The sequence below is a fragment of the Typha latifolia genome, chromosome 2 (assembly GCF_019914945.1).
Source record: "Typha latifolia isolate L0001 chromosome 2, TyphaL0001v2, whole genome shotgun sequence".
In the NCBI taxonomy this organism is placed as follows: Eukaryota; Viridiplantae; Streptophyta; class Magnoliopsida; order Poales; family Typhaceae; genus Typha; species Typha latifolia.
Window position 1 is genome coordinate 7,072,343 of NC_133087.1, and position 16,665 is coordinate 7,089,007.

The 16,665-nt window shown below is 38.2% G+C and overlaps 3 protein-coding genes across 3 annotated transcripts; 2 read left to right on the forward strand and 1 right to left on the reverse strand.

Annotated features, from left to right (window-relative positions):
- Positions 1-4,270: 4,270 nt before the first annotated feature.
- On the forward strand, positions 4,271-5,408 carry LOC140782554 (fasciclin-like arabinogalactan protein 6). The gene has a single exon (XM_073129185.1). It carries the CDS (start codon positions 4,475-4,477, stop codon positions 5,222-5,224), a length of 750 nt encoding a protein of 249 aa, XP_072985286.1. The 5' UTR covers positions 4,271-4,474; the 3' UTR covers positions 5,225-5,408.
- A 2,548-nt stretch (positions 5,409-7,956) lies between these two features.
- On the forward strand, positions 7,957-8,972 carry LOC140781121 (fasciclin-like arabinogalactan protein 13). Its single transcript, XM_073126935.1, has one exon. The coding sequence runs from the start codon at positions 8,074-8,076 to the stop codon at positions 8,830-8,832; it is 759 nt and encodes a 252-aa protein (XP_072983036.1). The 5' UTR covers positions 7,957-8,073; the 3' UTR covers positions 8,833-8,972.
- Positions 8,973-11,637: 2,665 nt separating this feature from the next.
- On the reverse strand, positions 11,638-16,307 carry LOC140782396 (acyl-coenzyme A oxidase 3, peroxisomal-like). Its single transcript, XM_073128930.1, has 13 exons — positions 15,700-16,307; positions 14,909-15,026; positions 14,703-14,810; positions 14,390-14,562; positions 14,215-14,314; positions 13,992-14,066; positions 13,744-13,874; positions 13,081-13,216; positions 12,882-13,001; positions 12,654-12,800; positions 12,478-12,582; positions 12,286-12,387; positions 11,638-12,136 (listed from the first exon to the last, which is right to left on the reverse strand). Exons 1-13 carry the CDS (start codon positions 16,200-16,202, stop codon positions 11,885-11,887), a joined length of 2,070 nt encoding a protein of 689 aa, XP_072985031.1. The 5' UTR covers positions 16,203-16,307; the 3' UTR covers positions 11,638-11,884.
- Positions 16,308-16,665: the final 358 nt, after the last annotated feature.

Genomic DNA, 16,665 nt, shown 5'->3' on the forward strand with positions numbered 1-16,665 from the left:
CACCTTTTGACCAAATCTAGCCCGAGAACTCCCAAAGGAAAGAACAGAAGGAGGAGAGGAAGAAGAAAAAAGGGAAGAGGGCTGGGCCGTAGGGGAAGGGTACGGCCGCTAGTGGCCACTCAACGGCCGGCGGCTCAACCTCCGGCGGTCCCGAGAGGAAACCGAGAGAACCAGAGAGAGAGAGAGAGAAAGAGAGAGAGGGGGGGGGGAGAAGGAGAGAGAGAGAAAGAGGGAGAGAGAGGAAGGCTCACCGGTGGATAAAAGGGTCGACAATAGCTCTTCCCGACGGTCGGTGACTGCTGGGGAACTAGAGGGAGAAAGAGAGAGAGTGTGGGGGGAGAGCTAGAGAGAGAGATCGAGAGAATGAGGGGGAGAGAGAGAGAGATGGTCACGCGGCGGAGTGGCCGGTGGGCCGGGTCCCACCTCCACGCGTCGCCGTGGCGAGGAGAAAAGTGGCTCGGTGGAGGTGTGTGGTACCTCCACCGCTGCCACGACATTAGGGGTGAAAACGGATCAGATAGTGCTCAACCCATATTCGGATCCATATTTTTAGTCCGGATACAGATTCGGATACGGATATTGGACGGATAGCAAAATTTAAAACTATATCCTAACTAAACGGATACGAATAATTTTCGAATAGAGAATCGAATCTTAAACGGATATTGATTGAATTTAAAATAATTATAATATTTTATTTATATATAATTAACACAAAATTATTAATAGTTTTACGATAAAAAAAAATTTTGTATGTCAAATTTATAAAATTAGAGAAATTAATCTCTATAAATAATATATAATCCGACCCGTTTTCACCCCTATACAGCATGCATAGCATGCTGGGCACGAGGCAGGCCACAGCATGGCTGGTCGTGTCGTGCCCAATAATTTTTTTACACTACTTAGGTTATTACATCCTTGGTTCTCCATAGTCGATCCCTCCTCGTGGGTCTTAGATCACGTGTTTACCATCTTTCGAGGAACGTCAGCTCTGATACCAATGTTTCAAACCAGAACGATCTGTTCATAAGAAAATTATGAAAATTTAGGTAGAGATAACCTCATGAGTTATTCTAATGGCTTTAGTTTCACCTAAATCGGAGATCGGGATAAAAAGTTAAAAATAAAATAGTGGGGATAGGTTAGAGAGGGTAGGACGGTAAATATCCGACATTGTGGCGGTCGTCGGAGGGTGGTGGACGGCCAAGGGTGGTGGTGAACGGCCGTTTGTAAGATGGTTGCTGGACGTAGGAGGTGGCTAGGGTTTGGATGCTTGAAAGGAATCTACTGTTATGATCTACTCCTATAAAGATAAAGACAATCTAACAGCCAAGGTAAAAAGATAAATAAAAATGAAAATAGTAACTAGCTAAACTTATGTTTCTCCTAATGATAATTATCAACACATGTCCACCCCTATTTATAGGAAAAAAAATCCCTAGCAGATTAGATTCACATAGAGATTATCCAATTTATTTGAAATTTAGAATAATAAGATAAAGCTAAGTAACTAACTTAACTCGACTCAACTTAACTCATGTGGTCGGATCGTAATAGTGAATTAGCATGAGTAAGTGGTGGCATGCTAAGCAAGGTGTTAGTGGATGTGACTTGGGCTAAGGGGGGATGTTAGGTGCATCTAAAAAAGAGAAAAATGAGTCTTCAATAAAAAAACGATATACTTGGAAAATGCTAAAATTTAGTGCTAAACCATAATAGTTTAAAAAATAAATAAACCCCCATCTGACTAATCAAGTTCATTGAAATCCTCTAGAAAGTGTTAAAGAATCAAATATAAATTCTAGTTATATCTTTTAGCAGGTTAGATGGGTCTACAGGCGGATGTAACGAGTCAAGCTCTTGGGCAGAGCCTGGGCATCTGAGACCTCTATCCACAAGTATATACCTATATATTATTAAGGAATAGATAGGATTCGGACACTACAACAAAGAATATACTAGTTCAGTGGCACAATAATATAACATGTTTCAGTAATGATTCAAAAATGTAAGTGGTTAGATTATGAAGATTTACGTTGATCTCTCTAAAGAAAAGCATGAAAGTGGTAGGAATTTGTTTCAATTAAATTCTCCTCACTTTATTTTAAATCAAATACCAAAAAACAAAGCAATTACGTAAATCCTTAATTAATTGACTAATTTACCCCAAGCATGCATGCTAACTATTTCCCAAGGGCTAATATAGCCCTTGAATTAGGATTTAAAATGTAGCATAAGGTAGTATTTGCCCTTAAATAAGCAGTCAATTGTTACCTTTTGCAGTAGTACCTAGGTGATAAATTAACAAGATGAAACAATTGCTTGGATAACGAACCTGGCCGACACTTATCCAGTCCTATTCCAAGTTAACCCATCATTAGGTTTGGATCCGACAAGGCATACTTAATTTTATTTGCTATCAGATCTTATTCTATTCTGCGTTTTGGGTTTGATCGATGAATTAATATATCCGAGATCGGACAAAGATGCGTCTTTTTTTTCATAATCTTTTTCTTTAAACATGGGCTAGAAAAATCATAGGATAGTCAAGCTGTCATATATGTACTAGCAATTGGCCTAAGAATTAATAAGAAAAAATTGTCCATTAGATTCCATCAGTTATTGTATATGTTATTAGTATATTCTCCTTCCTAGCTACTTACTATGAAATTCTTAACTGTTATGTACGCCCTCCTTCGTTTATAGAATAAGAATAAGCTTATTTTAGAATAAGCTTTCTTATTCTGGTGTAGTAATTAAATAATATCTTATTTTATTCTAATATAATAATTTATTTATAGTTTTGATATATAGATTATTTTAAGTCTGTAGTTTTAATAAAAATTAATATTATTTTAGAAAAATACTATTTACTATTATTTTTTAACATATAGTTAAGAGTATTTTCATCATTAGATTTAAAACATCATTAATTCTCAATATAATTACCTTATTTTAATACTAACTTTTTATTATATTAAATATAATTATTATATCTTATATTAATATTGAACTAAATATTACAATAGCTTATACTAGTATTAATCCTCTTCGATTAGTATTAAAAATTAGAATACTTATGCTTATTCTATTCTTATTCTAGAAGTGAACTAGTGAGAGTTAACATGGATCGAGATAGAAAAATGGCATATATACATCACTAGCAGCCACTCCTCAAAAGGTAGAAAGTCATTGTGCAACTATGCTGATTCCAAGTGGTTTCACATTAAAAAAAAGTCATAATGTAGTTATTTCACATCTCATAAAAATGTGAACTTTGTTTCCGAAAAATAGCTAGCAATCGCCTACTAATATCTCTCTCTCTCTCTCCTTGCTGTCATGAGGTGGACATAGCACCAGAGCACGGTAAGGTCAGGCAATGGCTTCTCTTTATTGATCATATGGGAGAGTACGTTACAGCAACGCTCAGCCAGAGCACCAATTTGGTGGAATAGAGAAGAAGCAAACAAAATGCATGCCAATATATATGCATTAATGTCTATATCTAAAGCAGAGCACATGGGTAATTGTGACAGACTGCCTATAAAGATGCATATGTTTCACCTAACGTACATTCCGCTTACGTGTCACTTAGCATGCAAAGAATAATAGACGCACTACGTACTATGCCAATGGTTACTAGGTTAACCTCGATCAAATTAGTGTGATATGATATGCATGCTTGGGGTAATATAAGCTGAGACCATATTTATTCTATCAGAATAATGCTATTTTACTGGGAAGCATAGTATCTTTGAACAAGTATAGATATTAGTCCTGATGAATAACATTCTGGAGTATTCTCAAGATATTTCAAACATTGTTCAAGGGAAAGAGTTGAGCGTCCTGAGTTCTAAATCTAACTTCAGAATCTTTATGCACTTGAATTTAAAATCCATTACTTGGACTCCTGCTGTATTATGAGACAGGGCAAGAAATATTGTTCCATCACTATTTATTTTAGCACACTAAAACAAGTGCCTAGCTATAGATATCAACTCTTTTTGGAGAGAAATACAAATTTAATAGTGTCACAGTTAAATCGATGCTGTTAAAATTTAAAACTAAGTATACTCATTCAATATGAATCCCTTTAATCATTTGAGTAACTCGTTACTATGCAAATCATACATCAATCGATACAAACCACCATGCTTATCAACCCTTGGCCATACAATTACAAAGGGCATGATGATCTGGGACCACAAACATCTCCTGTCCTACTCTCCAAAGGGCAAAGGGCAAAGAGAACAGTCCAAATCAAGAAATAAGGATGGCATAGAATAGATGACACTCCAATCTTACACAAAACTAATAGATGCCCTTGAAAGCACTCACTCTCCTACTCTCCCACAAGCCAGCTCATCCCACCCTCCTCTGCTCTCCTTACCTCCCATATCCAACTACATAAACTCTCCCTCTCTCATTCTCAAACCCATTACTCACCTCTCCCATTGCCACCATCACCTCCATGGCCTCCTCCAAACTCCTCCTCTTCCCACTCACCACTCTTCTCCTCCTCCTCGCCACCCCGAGAGCCCTCGCGGCCACCCCGGTCGCTCCCGGCCCGACCCCGGCCCCGCTGAACCTCACCGGCATCCTCGCCAAAGGCGGGCAGTACACCACCCTCCTCCGCCTCCTCGACGAAACCCAGGTCAGCCAGCAACTCATCAGCCAGCTCAACAGCTCCTTCAATGGCCTCACCCTCTTCGCCCCAACCGACAACGCCTTCAGCAGTCTCAAAGCTGGCACATTGAACAGCTTAACCAACCAAGAACAAGTTCAACTAGTTCTCTACCACGTCCTCCCGAGGTACTACAGCTTGACCACCTTCCAGACCTCCAGCAACCCCATCAGCACGCAGGCGTCCGGCGACAGCGGCGTGTACACCGTCAACGTGACGAGCACGAGCAACCAGGTCAACGTCTCCACCGGCGTAAACGACGCCCCAATCAACAACGTGCTGTATTCCGAGTTCCCGTTGGCGGTCTACTCTGTAGACAGCGTTCTTCTGCCGGCCGAGATCTTCGGCGTCAAGCCGCCGGCGCCGGCACCGACGGCCTCGACCGTGCCGTCGAAGCATAAGAAGACTCCGGTGAGCTCGACCGCCGCGGCGCCCGCGGAGGAAGCTGACTCCTCGACGAATGCGGCGAGGGGGAGGAGCGCTGGGTGGGCGTTTGTGTTGGGGTTTGGGTTTATGAGCATCGTGAGTTTGTTCTGATCAGGTGGGAGTGAGTTTTTGCTTGCGCTAGCTGTTTGGTGTTAGTTTGTTCGTCTGCCTGCATGCTTGCAGTTATGGCCGGGGTTCTATTTATCCATCTGTTTCGGATTTCTCTGTATGTATGATTGATTGATACTTTTCTTCTTTCCATTTTAATGCATCATCCTTGTTTATTATTCTGCTATATATATTTTTTCTTCTGTTACTTCTGAATTGATTCCTTCTTTTTTTTTTTAAATCTAAAAGGGCTAGAGATAGCTAATAAATAATTGCTCAGCTGGGTTCAGATCTCAATAGGTGCCGCTTATCCAGTGCATTGACACAGGTCAATACCAACCTAGCATCTGGTAACAACAGAGGACTGAACTAGAAACATTTGGGAAATTTGCATTTAAGTACCTCTTTTATGTTTTACAACGAACTTCTTGATCTAATGCGTCCAGAACAGCACCCTTTCTTTTGGTGGAGAATAATAAGATACTCTTTAATCAGTAGTTAACTATCCGGCTATCCGCCTTTATTGCTATGTTTAAGAGCTAAAAAAAATAGTTATCCCGTTACTAGGCAGTCAGAGTTGCGTAATTTATTAATAATAATAATAATTCAACCTACAAAATGGTAATTGTGCTGCTGAGATGAGGCCTTATTTAGTTAACCAAACATATGCTTTTAAATTCGTGAAAATGCATTATTTGGGTACTGGAATATAAACAGAGGAATCAATTGGATACGAGGGAAAAACAAGATATAAGTCTAAAAGCAGGGTGTTAAGCTACGAGTACTTTGAGTTAGTAACTACAGTACTGCTACATAATTTTATAAGGAATATAAATGTTAGCAGCCGAGGAATGGTTATCAGATGAGAAACTTAAACAACCTAGAAAACTTATTTAGCAGTCAAATTGAGACTAATGACACAGCTATAATTAGGTGCTCACCAATTAATTAACCTGGCCATTTTAAATTGGTTAGGCGAGTTGTCGTTATGGTAGGATTGGGACCGGCCGATCTTGTCCTCGTTCGAATCCAGATATTAGAATAGGAGCCAATGCATGGGAATGAATCATACAAAAGGGAAAGTGATACTGCTTATAAGAGCTGGCTGTTCTTTGGCCAGATCGCAAGTTTCTCTTTTCTTGTTCGTTTGAACGTCGCATCAACTGAGCTGTCTCCTCTTACCCCACCTTGACACATCTCTCCCACCACCCAAACAGGATACAGGTACCACAACTGGGCTAAAATATAATTAACTTTGCCACAAAACTAGCAAATATATGACTTGGAAACTCCTATATCTAATGCATGCTTATATGTATTTACCACTAATTACCATATAAACGTAGATATTAAGTGTTACAACCTCGATCCTCCCTCGACTTGGACTAGCTGGGAAATTTTCTGGGTAATTTATGTCCCTGCCAAGAATGAAGTTTTTTTCTTTGAATATAGAAATTGATATGGGGTAAACTACCTATGACAAATAATCTCTCACGTCCCTACACATTGGTCAACTGTTCTTGTGCCCGAAATGTAATCTTTTCCATGAATCAATCACTCTTATGTTCAACCAGTGCAATTTTGTCATCTCGATGTGCATTTTTTGCGGAGGAATGCCTAGGCATTGCCTTCAACCTACCTAGCTGGGAAAAGGGGGATTGGGTTAGGGAGGGTGGAGGATTTTCTAGCAAATGGAAAGCTAGAACTATCCTGCCGCGGGCCCTGATAGCAAACATCCATTAGCAGATCTGGAAGAGAAGGAATGATGCGTGCATCAACAATACCTCTAACCAGGTGTATGGAATTTCTATTAATTTAACTAAATAGTTCTTTGAACAAGTATATGCCACAGCTCTTTGAACAAGTATGGATGCTGGACTCTGTGGGTAGATGATATTCGTCTACTTTTATAAAACTATTATAATTGTAAAGTTTCTTATATTTATGTTTATAGAGAAGTCAACAAATCTACATATTGACTTGTCAACATAAGAATAACTATAGGTTATTCTGTGATTTTTTTTGCTCCGACATCAGCAGGGCTTTTTGTAATTGTTGTGTTTAATCAATAAAATCCTTTGTTTTATTTTTCTTTTAAAAAATAGTTGAATGAAGTTTAGTAAGTTGTGAGCGATATCTTAACGCGCATGGTTTAGACCATTTGTGTCAACTTTTTAATCGGTTTAACTAGTTATCCAATATATATGTATAGAAGAAAGAACCAAGTCCTTTTAACTATCCCAAAATTTGCCTTCAGAGTTCATAATCGATCAAAAAATTACAAAAAAACCATTACAGTATAAAAAAAAAATTAAAACTATCATGCATTTATCTCGAGTAGCATCAAACTTTACTATTTATTTTAAATATAAAATTAATTATACCTAGACCATTCAACTATTTCAACTCTCTCAAATGCTTCTTTGATTGGCTACTGGTTTCTCTTTATCCTAATTTTAGATGAAACAAAGAAACAAACAAAAAAAAAATTGAAGTTATCATGTAAAATTGTCATTTGATATTTTAAATTGAGAAATTAATTTTGGATAGTCAAGAGGATCAAAATATCATTAAAATATAAATAAATAAATAAATAGTACAAATGAAAATTGGCGATAGTTAGGTAGTCCAAAATAATTAACCCTTAAAAATAGGTCTATACACACAATCATTAGACTAGCTTAATTTTAATTGCAATTTATGGGGCCTGACACCCTGAAAGCCCTCGCTCTCCAACTCCACTTCCCAGCTCATATTCCCTTCCACTCCTTCCCTCCCATCTTACTACAAAAATCTCATCCCTTCTCTACTATACCATATCACCACACCCAAGTAGCGTACGTTAGTCCTCAATGGCCTCTCTCCAAACCCCTTCCTCTCTTCTCTCCCTACTCCTAATCCAATTCCTTCTCCTCCTCACCAACCAACTCCACCTCACCCACGCCGCAACAGACGCCGCCGCCGCGCCTGGCCCCACGCCTGCCCCTCTCAACCTCACCGGCATCCTCGTCAAAGGCAGCCAGTACAGCACCTTCCTGCGCCTCCTAAAAGAAACCCAAGTCGGCGAACAAATCATCAAGGAGCTCGACGACACCGTCGAGGGCTTCACCATCCTCGCCCCCACCGACAACGCCTTCAGCAACCTCAAGACCGGCACGCTCAACAAGCTAAGCATGCAGGACCAATCCGGACTAGTCTTGTACCACGTCTTGCCCAAGTACTACAGCTTCGTCACGTTCGAGACCACGAGCAACCCGGTCCGCACCCAGGCGTCGAGCAACAACGGCGTCTACACCGTCAACGTGACGAGTGCGAGAAACCAGGTGAACGTGTCGACCGGTGTGGTCGATACCTCGATCACCAACGCGCTCTACTCCGAGTTCCCGCTGGCGGTGTACTCTCTCGACAAGGTTTTGCTGCCTTATGATCTCTTCGGGCCTAAGTCTGCAGTTAGTAAGCCCAAGGGAACTCCGGACAATTCGACATCGACGGCCGCGGGGCCTTCGTCGGAGGCGGTCAATAGTAGTTCATCGGCGGTTGTGTTTACGGGTAGGAATTTGGTGTGGGTCTCTCTCGTGGGGTTTGCAGTGTTGATGGGTCTTGTTATATAGTATTGTCTATAAGGAGTAGTACATCAATTGCATGCATGCTGGATTTATTGTTTTGTTATTGTATGAGTTTTTTGGTTGTTGGTTTGTCATCGATCTCTTATTCTTGCCGAATTACTACCAGAGTGGATCTTTTTCGTGGATTTTATGAATTAATGGTGGAAATTGTATTTGTTTTAACATAGAAACGGTAGAAAGGAGGTGAAAGACCTACCTGCGTGGGGTTGTCGGTGCAAATTAACGAGGGATAAAGGGGATCGAGGGGACAATAATATACATGTATATATTTCGAGAGAGGTAGTTGTGGTTGTGGATGTGGTTGTGGATGGGGTCCGGGGTAGACGCTGGGTTAGGTCATGGGCCCTACTATGGCTCGGCCCTTTTGGGTTCATAGTTCATACCTTCTGGTTGGTGAATGGTGATGACTCAGATCCAGTGGTCTGGACCAAGGCACATGCTGGATTATGTGGTCCCCACCTCACATGAGGTACAATTAACTACAATAGTCATATACTGGTTATGTTCTTTCGGAGCCTAGTTAAATTTAGTGACCAAATTTTTTTTTTCTAATTTCTAGTCAAATTCACTCCCTAATAAATAAAAAAACTCTATTATAAATTCAAATTAATTTTATTTTTAACATGACTTAAATCTATCCATTTTATATTTTGCAATACTTCTCTTCTCTGTTCTCTCTCCGTTTTCTCTCTGTACTTTCTCTCAAAAAATATATCTTTTTTATTATTAAAGAGCTTCTCTCTTTACCATCCATGGCTCTGAAAAAAAATAACCTTAGAAAACGTACACACCGCTGAAAGAAAATTAAAATTTTATTATATAATATAATTTACTACTAAGTTTAATATGTGTTTAAAATGGCGGACTCAAATTTATATTTTGTAAATTTAATAATAATATTTTTCTAAAAAAGATAAATATCATGTCACACAAAAATAATAATTTTAAATATATTTTAAATCTTCTCTCATCTATCTCTAATTAATTTCCCTTCAAAATAAATACTCTTCTCTCTAAAAAATATTTAAAACTTAATAAGTTAACAATAAATCATAATATTTTTAATTTTTATCAAAGTCAAAGGATATTTTGGTCCATTAATTTTATATATCATCTATTTCCCTAGAAAATCAACACTTTTTTATTTTTTTCATCGCATCAAAATAATTATTATACTTACCTAGTTCACGGACAAAGACCACATTTTCTTAATCTAAGTTAAAGTACCTAAATTATAATTAAGAAATAAAGCCAAACTAATCATGTTTAGTGCTTATACTTAAACTAAACATACTCGTGCTTCTAAGTCTATCCATCTCCTTAGCCTTACTTTTCTATTATTTTAAAATACAACTATTTCAGAATAATATCTAAACATCATAATAATTATATTCTAAAGAACAATTACCACACTAACCCTTTTATTAATTTACCTTTGATATCTATTTTACCAATCTACTTAATGTCAAATAAAAACAACTTATTAAATTTCATAAAAGACAAATCATTTTCTATTTTTTTAAATTTATATCACATCAAAAATAATTATTACATCTTTATTCTAAAATAAAGACATAAAAATAATTATTTTTATAATAAATACCTCATTTTGAAAATTCCTTTTATTCCTAAAGTCATTGCTCCCTAATGCGAACCGAGTCAGATCGGATCACATCAAAGGGAGATTGAGCTCAATGGATTGAGTCTAATTATCTTATTTGATTATTTGGTTTAGTTAGAGTCTTAGTAGGTTAAGATTTTATTTAATTAGCTAAATTCAGCTCTGCGCAGGTTTTAGAAAGTATTCGCAGAATATTCTACATATATCCAAATAATATCAAACTAGTTGGATAAAATCCTCAACCTCAAGATCTACAACTTTGATATTCATGACTTCTCCGGATTCGAAATCTATCTGTGATGAAACGAAGGATTAATCCGAGAAGATAAAGAAGACTAGTTTAGTTAAATTTGTTTTAAACTTTTTGATTTAATCTCTATAAATAGGGCATTATGACTTGTATCTTAAGCATGCTTGGAATGAAAGATTAATTGGCTTTTGCCCTATCAACTAGGCCATAGGCCTCTACATCTCCCTCTTTCTCCTTTACCAACTAGCAGCATCTCTTCCGTTGGCATGATCTTATCTAGCTTCTAATCTCCCTTTGCTGCCGATTTCCCTAGTCCCGTAGGGTAGGCCTACTTCTCCCTCTTCGTCTCTTCATCTTAAACCGTCTCTACCTCCCGTACGATTTTTACCACAGTTGTAGGCCAGTCATAGGCTTCAACCATCTATCGCATCCGCATCTATAAATCACCATCATCTATTGCCAAGCCACCTCCATCAACTACTCGTCCTCTATTCCATCATCACATCCATCCTATACCTAAGAATCCATGCCTCCACCCACATATCCCAAATCTCATGCAAAACTGCTATGATTCGAATTAGGCCAGTTCGTAACACTAACTTTATAACTTTTTTTCTAATTATGAAATACTACCTACTACTTATTACATAATAAAATCTAAACATCATAATAATTTTATTTTAAAATATAAATATTATTTATCAAAATTATATTTTATACCGCAAACTAAGCTAATTACTAATTTACCATTGCAATCTACATTATATCAAATCAAAAAATATTTATAATAATTTCTTAAAAATTAAAATATATATTTTTTATCTTTTCTTTTACTTATATCATATCAAAATATTTATTACACTTTTAATTCATAATACAAGTGAATATAAAAATAATTATTTTTAGAAGAAAGACCTCATTTTGAGAATGATAAAGATGAATATTTATTCTAAAATTGACCTTATTCTTAAAATAAATGAGATCCGTGACCGAAGCCTCATATACGAACATGGTCATCCTCTACAGACTGCAAGGTGAGCTTTAATCATGCTCCATAGGCTGATGTAAAACACAATAGCACTTTATTGGAAGCATTTGAACCACCAAGGAACGATAAATATTGACTGGTATTACTGTTCTGCAGGAGGCGTTATAGAAACAGGCATCTACTTGCTGTTCACAGAAGACCATGAGTTCGCTTCGATCCAGTCAAAAGCAATAGGACTGAGGAAAGCATCAGGTATACCAAAAGAACTGACAATAGCAAGTGCATGAGGCCTTAGATCACTGCACAGTGCCATAACTTCTTTCCTCACAGTAGCAGCATTGCCAACTGACAAGTATCCATAACGTAGAAAAGATGCTACTTCTTCAATGCAGATCAAGGCATACATAGACCTCATCAAACCCAGAATATCCTGAAAATCGTAATATTCATCATTGAGATGACCCATGTTGCCAATTTTGTTAATCTTCTAAATAGCAAGTTGAGTTTACTGCTCTAACCAGCAGCCAAGTTCTTATGCTAAGCTAACAATATACAACTAGTAAGTTTAGAAAGACTTACCTTCAATGGTCCAGAAGGCAGGCTTGTCTCAGCCTCCAAAAATATTTGATATATTGTGCGTTCAGTAAATGCCCTAGCTAACTCTTGAGCAAGCTGATAGCTCTGATTCATAGATAATGAAGGCAACATGAATCAAACAAGCTGGTTTATTTATCACCAATAAATGATAGGAGAAATAAATAGAGTTGTTACCAGCATGAGTGCCTTCTCTTTGCTTTCTCCCAGAGACAGATAGCAAGAAACTTCATCTGCAAAGCGCTTCAGCAAATCTCGTTCTCGCAAGCAGAATATGTCAGTCTGAAAGAGAAAAGAATCATAGCCTGACAAGGTCACCTTACGAAGCAAAAAGCAAAGACAGTACAAAGTACCTGGAACTTGAGGCTCCTGATTGTAAAGCTTGTAAGATTCTCTGGAATAACAGGGCACGGTCCATTCATGTGTTCCAAACCCAGTCCTTTAAATGGTTTTTTCCTTGTCTGAACTGCTAGATATTCTGCTAGGAGAGCTTTGCTAACCTGTCCCAACAGGATTATATTACCTCAGGCCTTCAACTACGTAGGAAAAGACACATCAACTAATGTTGTAGATACAGGTACCTGTTGCATTAGTATGTTATTGTCACCCTCAAACGTGGACTGCACATCATATTCGCCTTTCAGAACTCCGATACGGTTCTCTGTCTTCAAGCCTTGGCCACCACAGGCTTCACGACACTCCTGAAGCAGTTAGAGACATCTTGAAATTTAGAAGAATGTCCTTGGGAAAGAGTGAAAATATAGGTAAGATGCATATGACCTGAAGTGTTAACATGTTTTGCCAGGTGAGTGTAGCTTTGAGAGCACTAGAATAAATGTGTATAGCTTTCCTTGCCTCTGGAGTCCTCTGAACATAAATCTTCTTCAAGTAGTTAGCTGCACAACTCATAGCACATCTGCAAATATAAGGAGGATTATGTCAATAAAATTATAAATATTCTAAGGAATAATAAGAAATTGACTGAAAAATATAAAAGTACATATTTCTTTGCAGTATATAGTGCCTGAAATACTGAGATTTAAAGGGAAAAAAAATCTGAGCTGATCTGGGTCTGTGCATGATCCGTTATGGAATCATGCCTTGGCTAAAGAAACAATGTGTCAATTAGGGGTTAACTCTGATATTCAGACATCAACTGAGCCAGGGACATGTTCACGGAAGTTGAGAAGAGTACCAACAAATGAGACAAAGTTAACGGTTCATTGAATTGAGATTCGACTACCAAAATGATAACGTAGCATTCAACCAGAGAAGGTCTGAATCTCCTAGTAGTGAGTCAGTCAGATTAACTATCAAGTATAAGCTAATACACTTGCTACTGGTCTGGTACCTCAAAATTCTTAACTTGGTGAATCCCTAAGAGATTGTCCAATCAAAATTTCAGAAATTGAGCATGAAAATTTAGTCCGAGTTGGAGATTACGTCTTTGCCAGTATTGGTAAGAGACGTCGTTGATGACTAGGATAGTCAAGCAGTAGAACTTCTGGACCATTCGGTGAGATAGAAAAGGCCCGCCTTGTGAGGGCATATCTCACGGCAATTGCTAAACCAACCTGAAAGTATGGGAGATAAGATAGTAACCAGGCCATGCATAGTTGCCCTGTTCCTACAAAATCTTTAAACTACTTAAGAGCCAATGGAAGAACGTGTCCTTGAAAGTTGAAACAGACCTTTGATGTATAAACCGAGTCAACTGCAATTTGCACACGCCCAAATGTCAGTGGAGCTAGAAAAGCTGCAAATCTCTGAAAGATAAAAGTCTCAGTTTATACAAAAACTAAAGTCTTAACTCCAATCTCTTAGGTACATCAGGATGTGGTACAGAGTCAAAGTGAAAAACTGATAGAGAATTGGATATTTAAAAAAAAAAAAAAACTAACGAACTCATATCACCTGATCTGGGTTCTTTATTGAGCTCACATATTTCCCATCTTGCAATACATCAGCAACTGAGTTTAGCAAGTTTTCTCGAGGGACGCGAACATTGTCAAACCTGAGAAGATAAAAACAAGATAAACTAACTTCTGACCATTGGAATACACACTATTGTTAGAACTATATGACGCACCATATCCGACCATTATCAACACCATTCAGGCCAATTTTATGACCACAATCAGCTATACGGATATTGGGGCATATATTTCCATCTGCATCTCTGATCTGAGCTATGAAAGCATGGACCCCTTGATTGCTTCCATTCATATGAAGTTGTGCAAAGATTATGGTATGTGTAGCATGCTGTCAAAAGACGGTTAATAAGAGAGTGGGGATACTGAAACAAAAACAGTTAAAATAGCAGGCATATCTTGTAACCAAATGAAAATGAGTATTGTGTTGTTAACTCATTCCCTAAGTGAACTAACGAGAATTTTTCTCACATTAGCAGCTCCTCCTATCCAATACTTTTGAGCTGATTCACAAGGAGTGTTTATGACAAACTCTCCATTACTTCGGTCATAAGTTGCAACTGTCTCAATTCCTCGCACCTGGAAACACATCAAATATTCAATCAGAAAACTTATAGCAGCATACACTAATAAGGCCTTACTCCATTTAGTGATTTAACTCAAACATCTCCACGTACATTGCTTCCATGGCCCAGTTCAGTCATTGCAAAGCAACCCCTTATAACATAGTTCTCGGTGTCCTTCAACCACTTGTCATGATGACGCTTTGTACCAAAGAACTGGATAGCACCACCCCTGTCATCAATTAGAGAATCACTTAGGAGTTAGAAGAAGCACTTAGCACTTAATTCAGAAATGTGACATCACATGTTTTTTTTTTTTGAGAATAAAAAAAAGTGTGATGTCACATTAATTTAACATTATATATATATATATATATATATAGTCAGATCTCAAGGTATACATTTTGGTTTCAGAAGTGATCAATCTTTTTCCACTTATTTAACATAAAATTTGTAGTCTAAGTCTTATCCCAAATATATAAACATTTATATCTATATAAACAGTCATATATGGTTTGTCTTACGACCTATTCCTTTGTTATTTATTTGGGAAACAAATGAAAATAAACAATAAAGGTCAGGAAGAAAGAGATATATCAATTCAAATAGCTAAACGGAATCTCAAAAGAGATGACATGACAGATAACATCACCTAGCCTTTTGGATTTCCATAAATTTATAGATTATCCACATTTCATTAACTAGAACAATAAGATAACAGAAAGAATCAAGAAAGTTTTGGCTTTCTATTAACTAAAACTTTCCACGATCACATGGATATCTTCCATGGCGTTCTATTAAGCTTTCACCAAACACCCCGTCCAAATTACCAATTTCATAATTCCACAAACATAACATACTAAAAAACAAAATAACAAGATCAAAGAGATCTGAATCGACTTTACCAAAGAGAAAAGTGGACCCCAAGTTTAATCGCGAGGGAGTAATCATAGATTGCCAGGCACTCCAAGAAGGCAAAGTTCCTCATCGCTGCTTCGACTCCCGTGTCCGTGAGCCACCCATCAAACACTCCGCGATTCTTCAGGTACCCGATCCGCCGCATCGTCATCTCCCTCTGCTGCTCCTTCGTCTGGTTGTAATCTGCCGCCACGAACGCCATCCCGCCGCCGTGGCGGCGCCGGCAGAACAGCGGGCTCTCCTGCATCACCCGGAAGAGCCAATCCCGTGCCTCCAGGTGGTGGCCGTCGATGAGTCGCCGCAGCTCGCCGGAGTCGAAGGCCGGCGGCTTCTCCGAGAGCTCCGGAGGGGTGTAGTGGAGGCACAGGATGGTTTCTAGGGAGGAAGAGGAAGAGGCGGGTGGAGTGTGTCGGAGATGGCCGGCGATGACGGTGGCGCGGCGAGAGGCGAGGTGGGCGGCGTCGCCGGTGGAAGAGGAGGAGGAATCCATTAGGGTTTATCGGGAAGGTGAGAGGAAGGAGGAGGTTGTAGTTGGAGAAATAATGGACAATTAGGCGTAACGTCGAAGGGAGATGTTATTCACTTAATACTCATTCGGAAAAGGGACTGTAAAATTGGCGGAATAAAGACAACGAAAGTGAATAAAATTTTAGTTGCAATACAAGGTTCGAGTTTAGAGTTATTTCACGGTTTTATCGTTGCGTTTGGTTACAATATTGAAATATATCTACTGCTAGAGTTTTGTTTGCAGTAAAGGAAGAAAAGAATTCACACTTAGAAACAAATAACTCACTAATGCTTTTTTTTGCGATATGATATTTACTAAGGTGGCAAATCCCACAAGTTATCTTTAAGGTCACTCTGGCTTACAGAAAATAAAGTATCCGTCGTTAATAATTAAATATTTAGATATCAATATATTTTAAAATATTATAAAATTAGTGATACAAAAG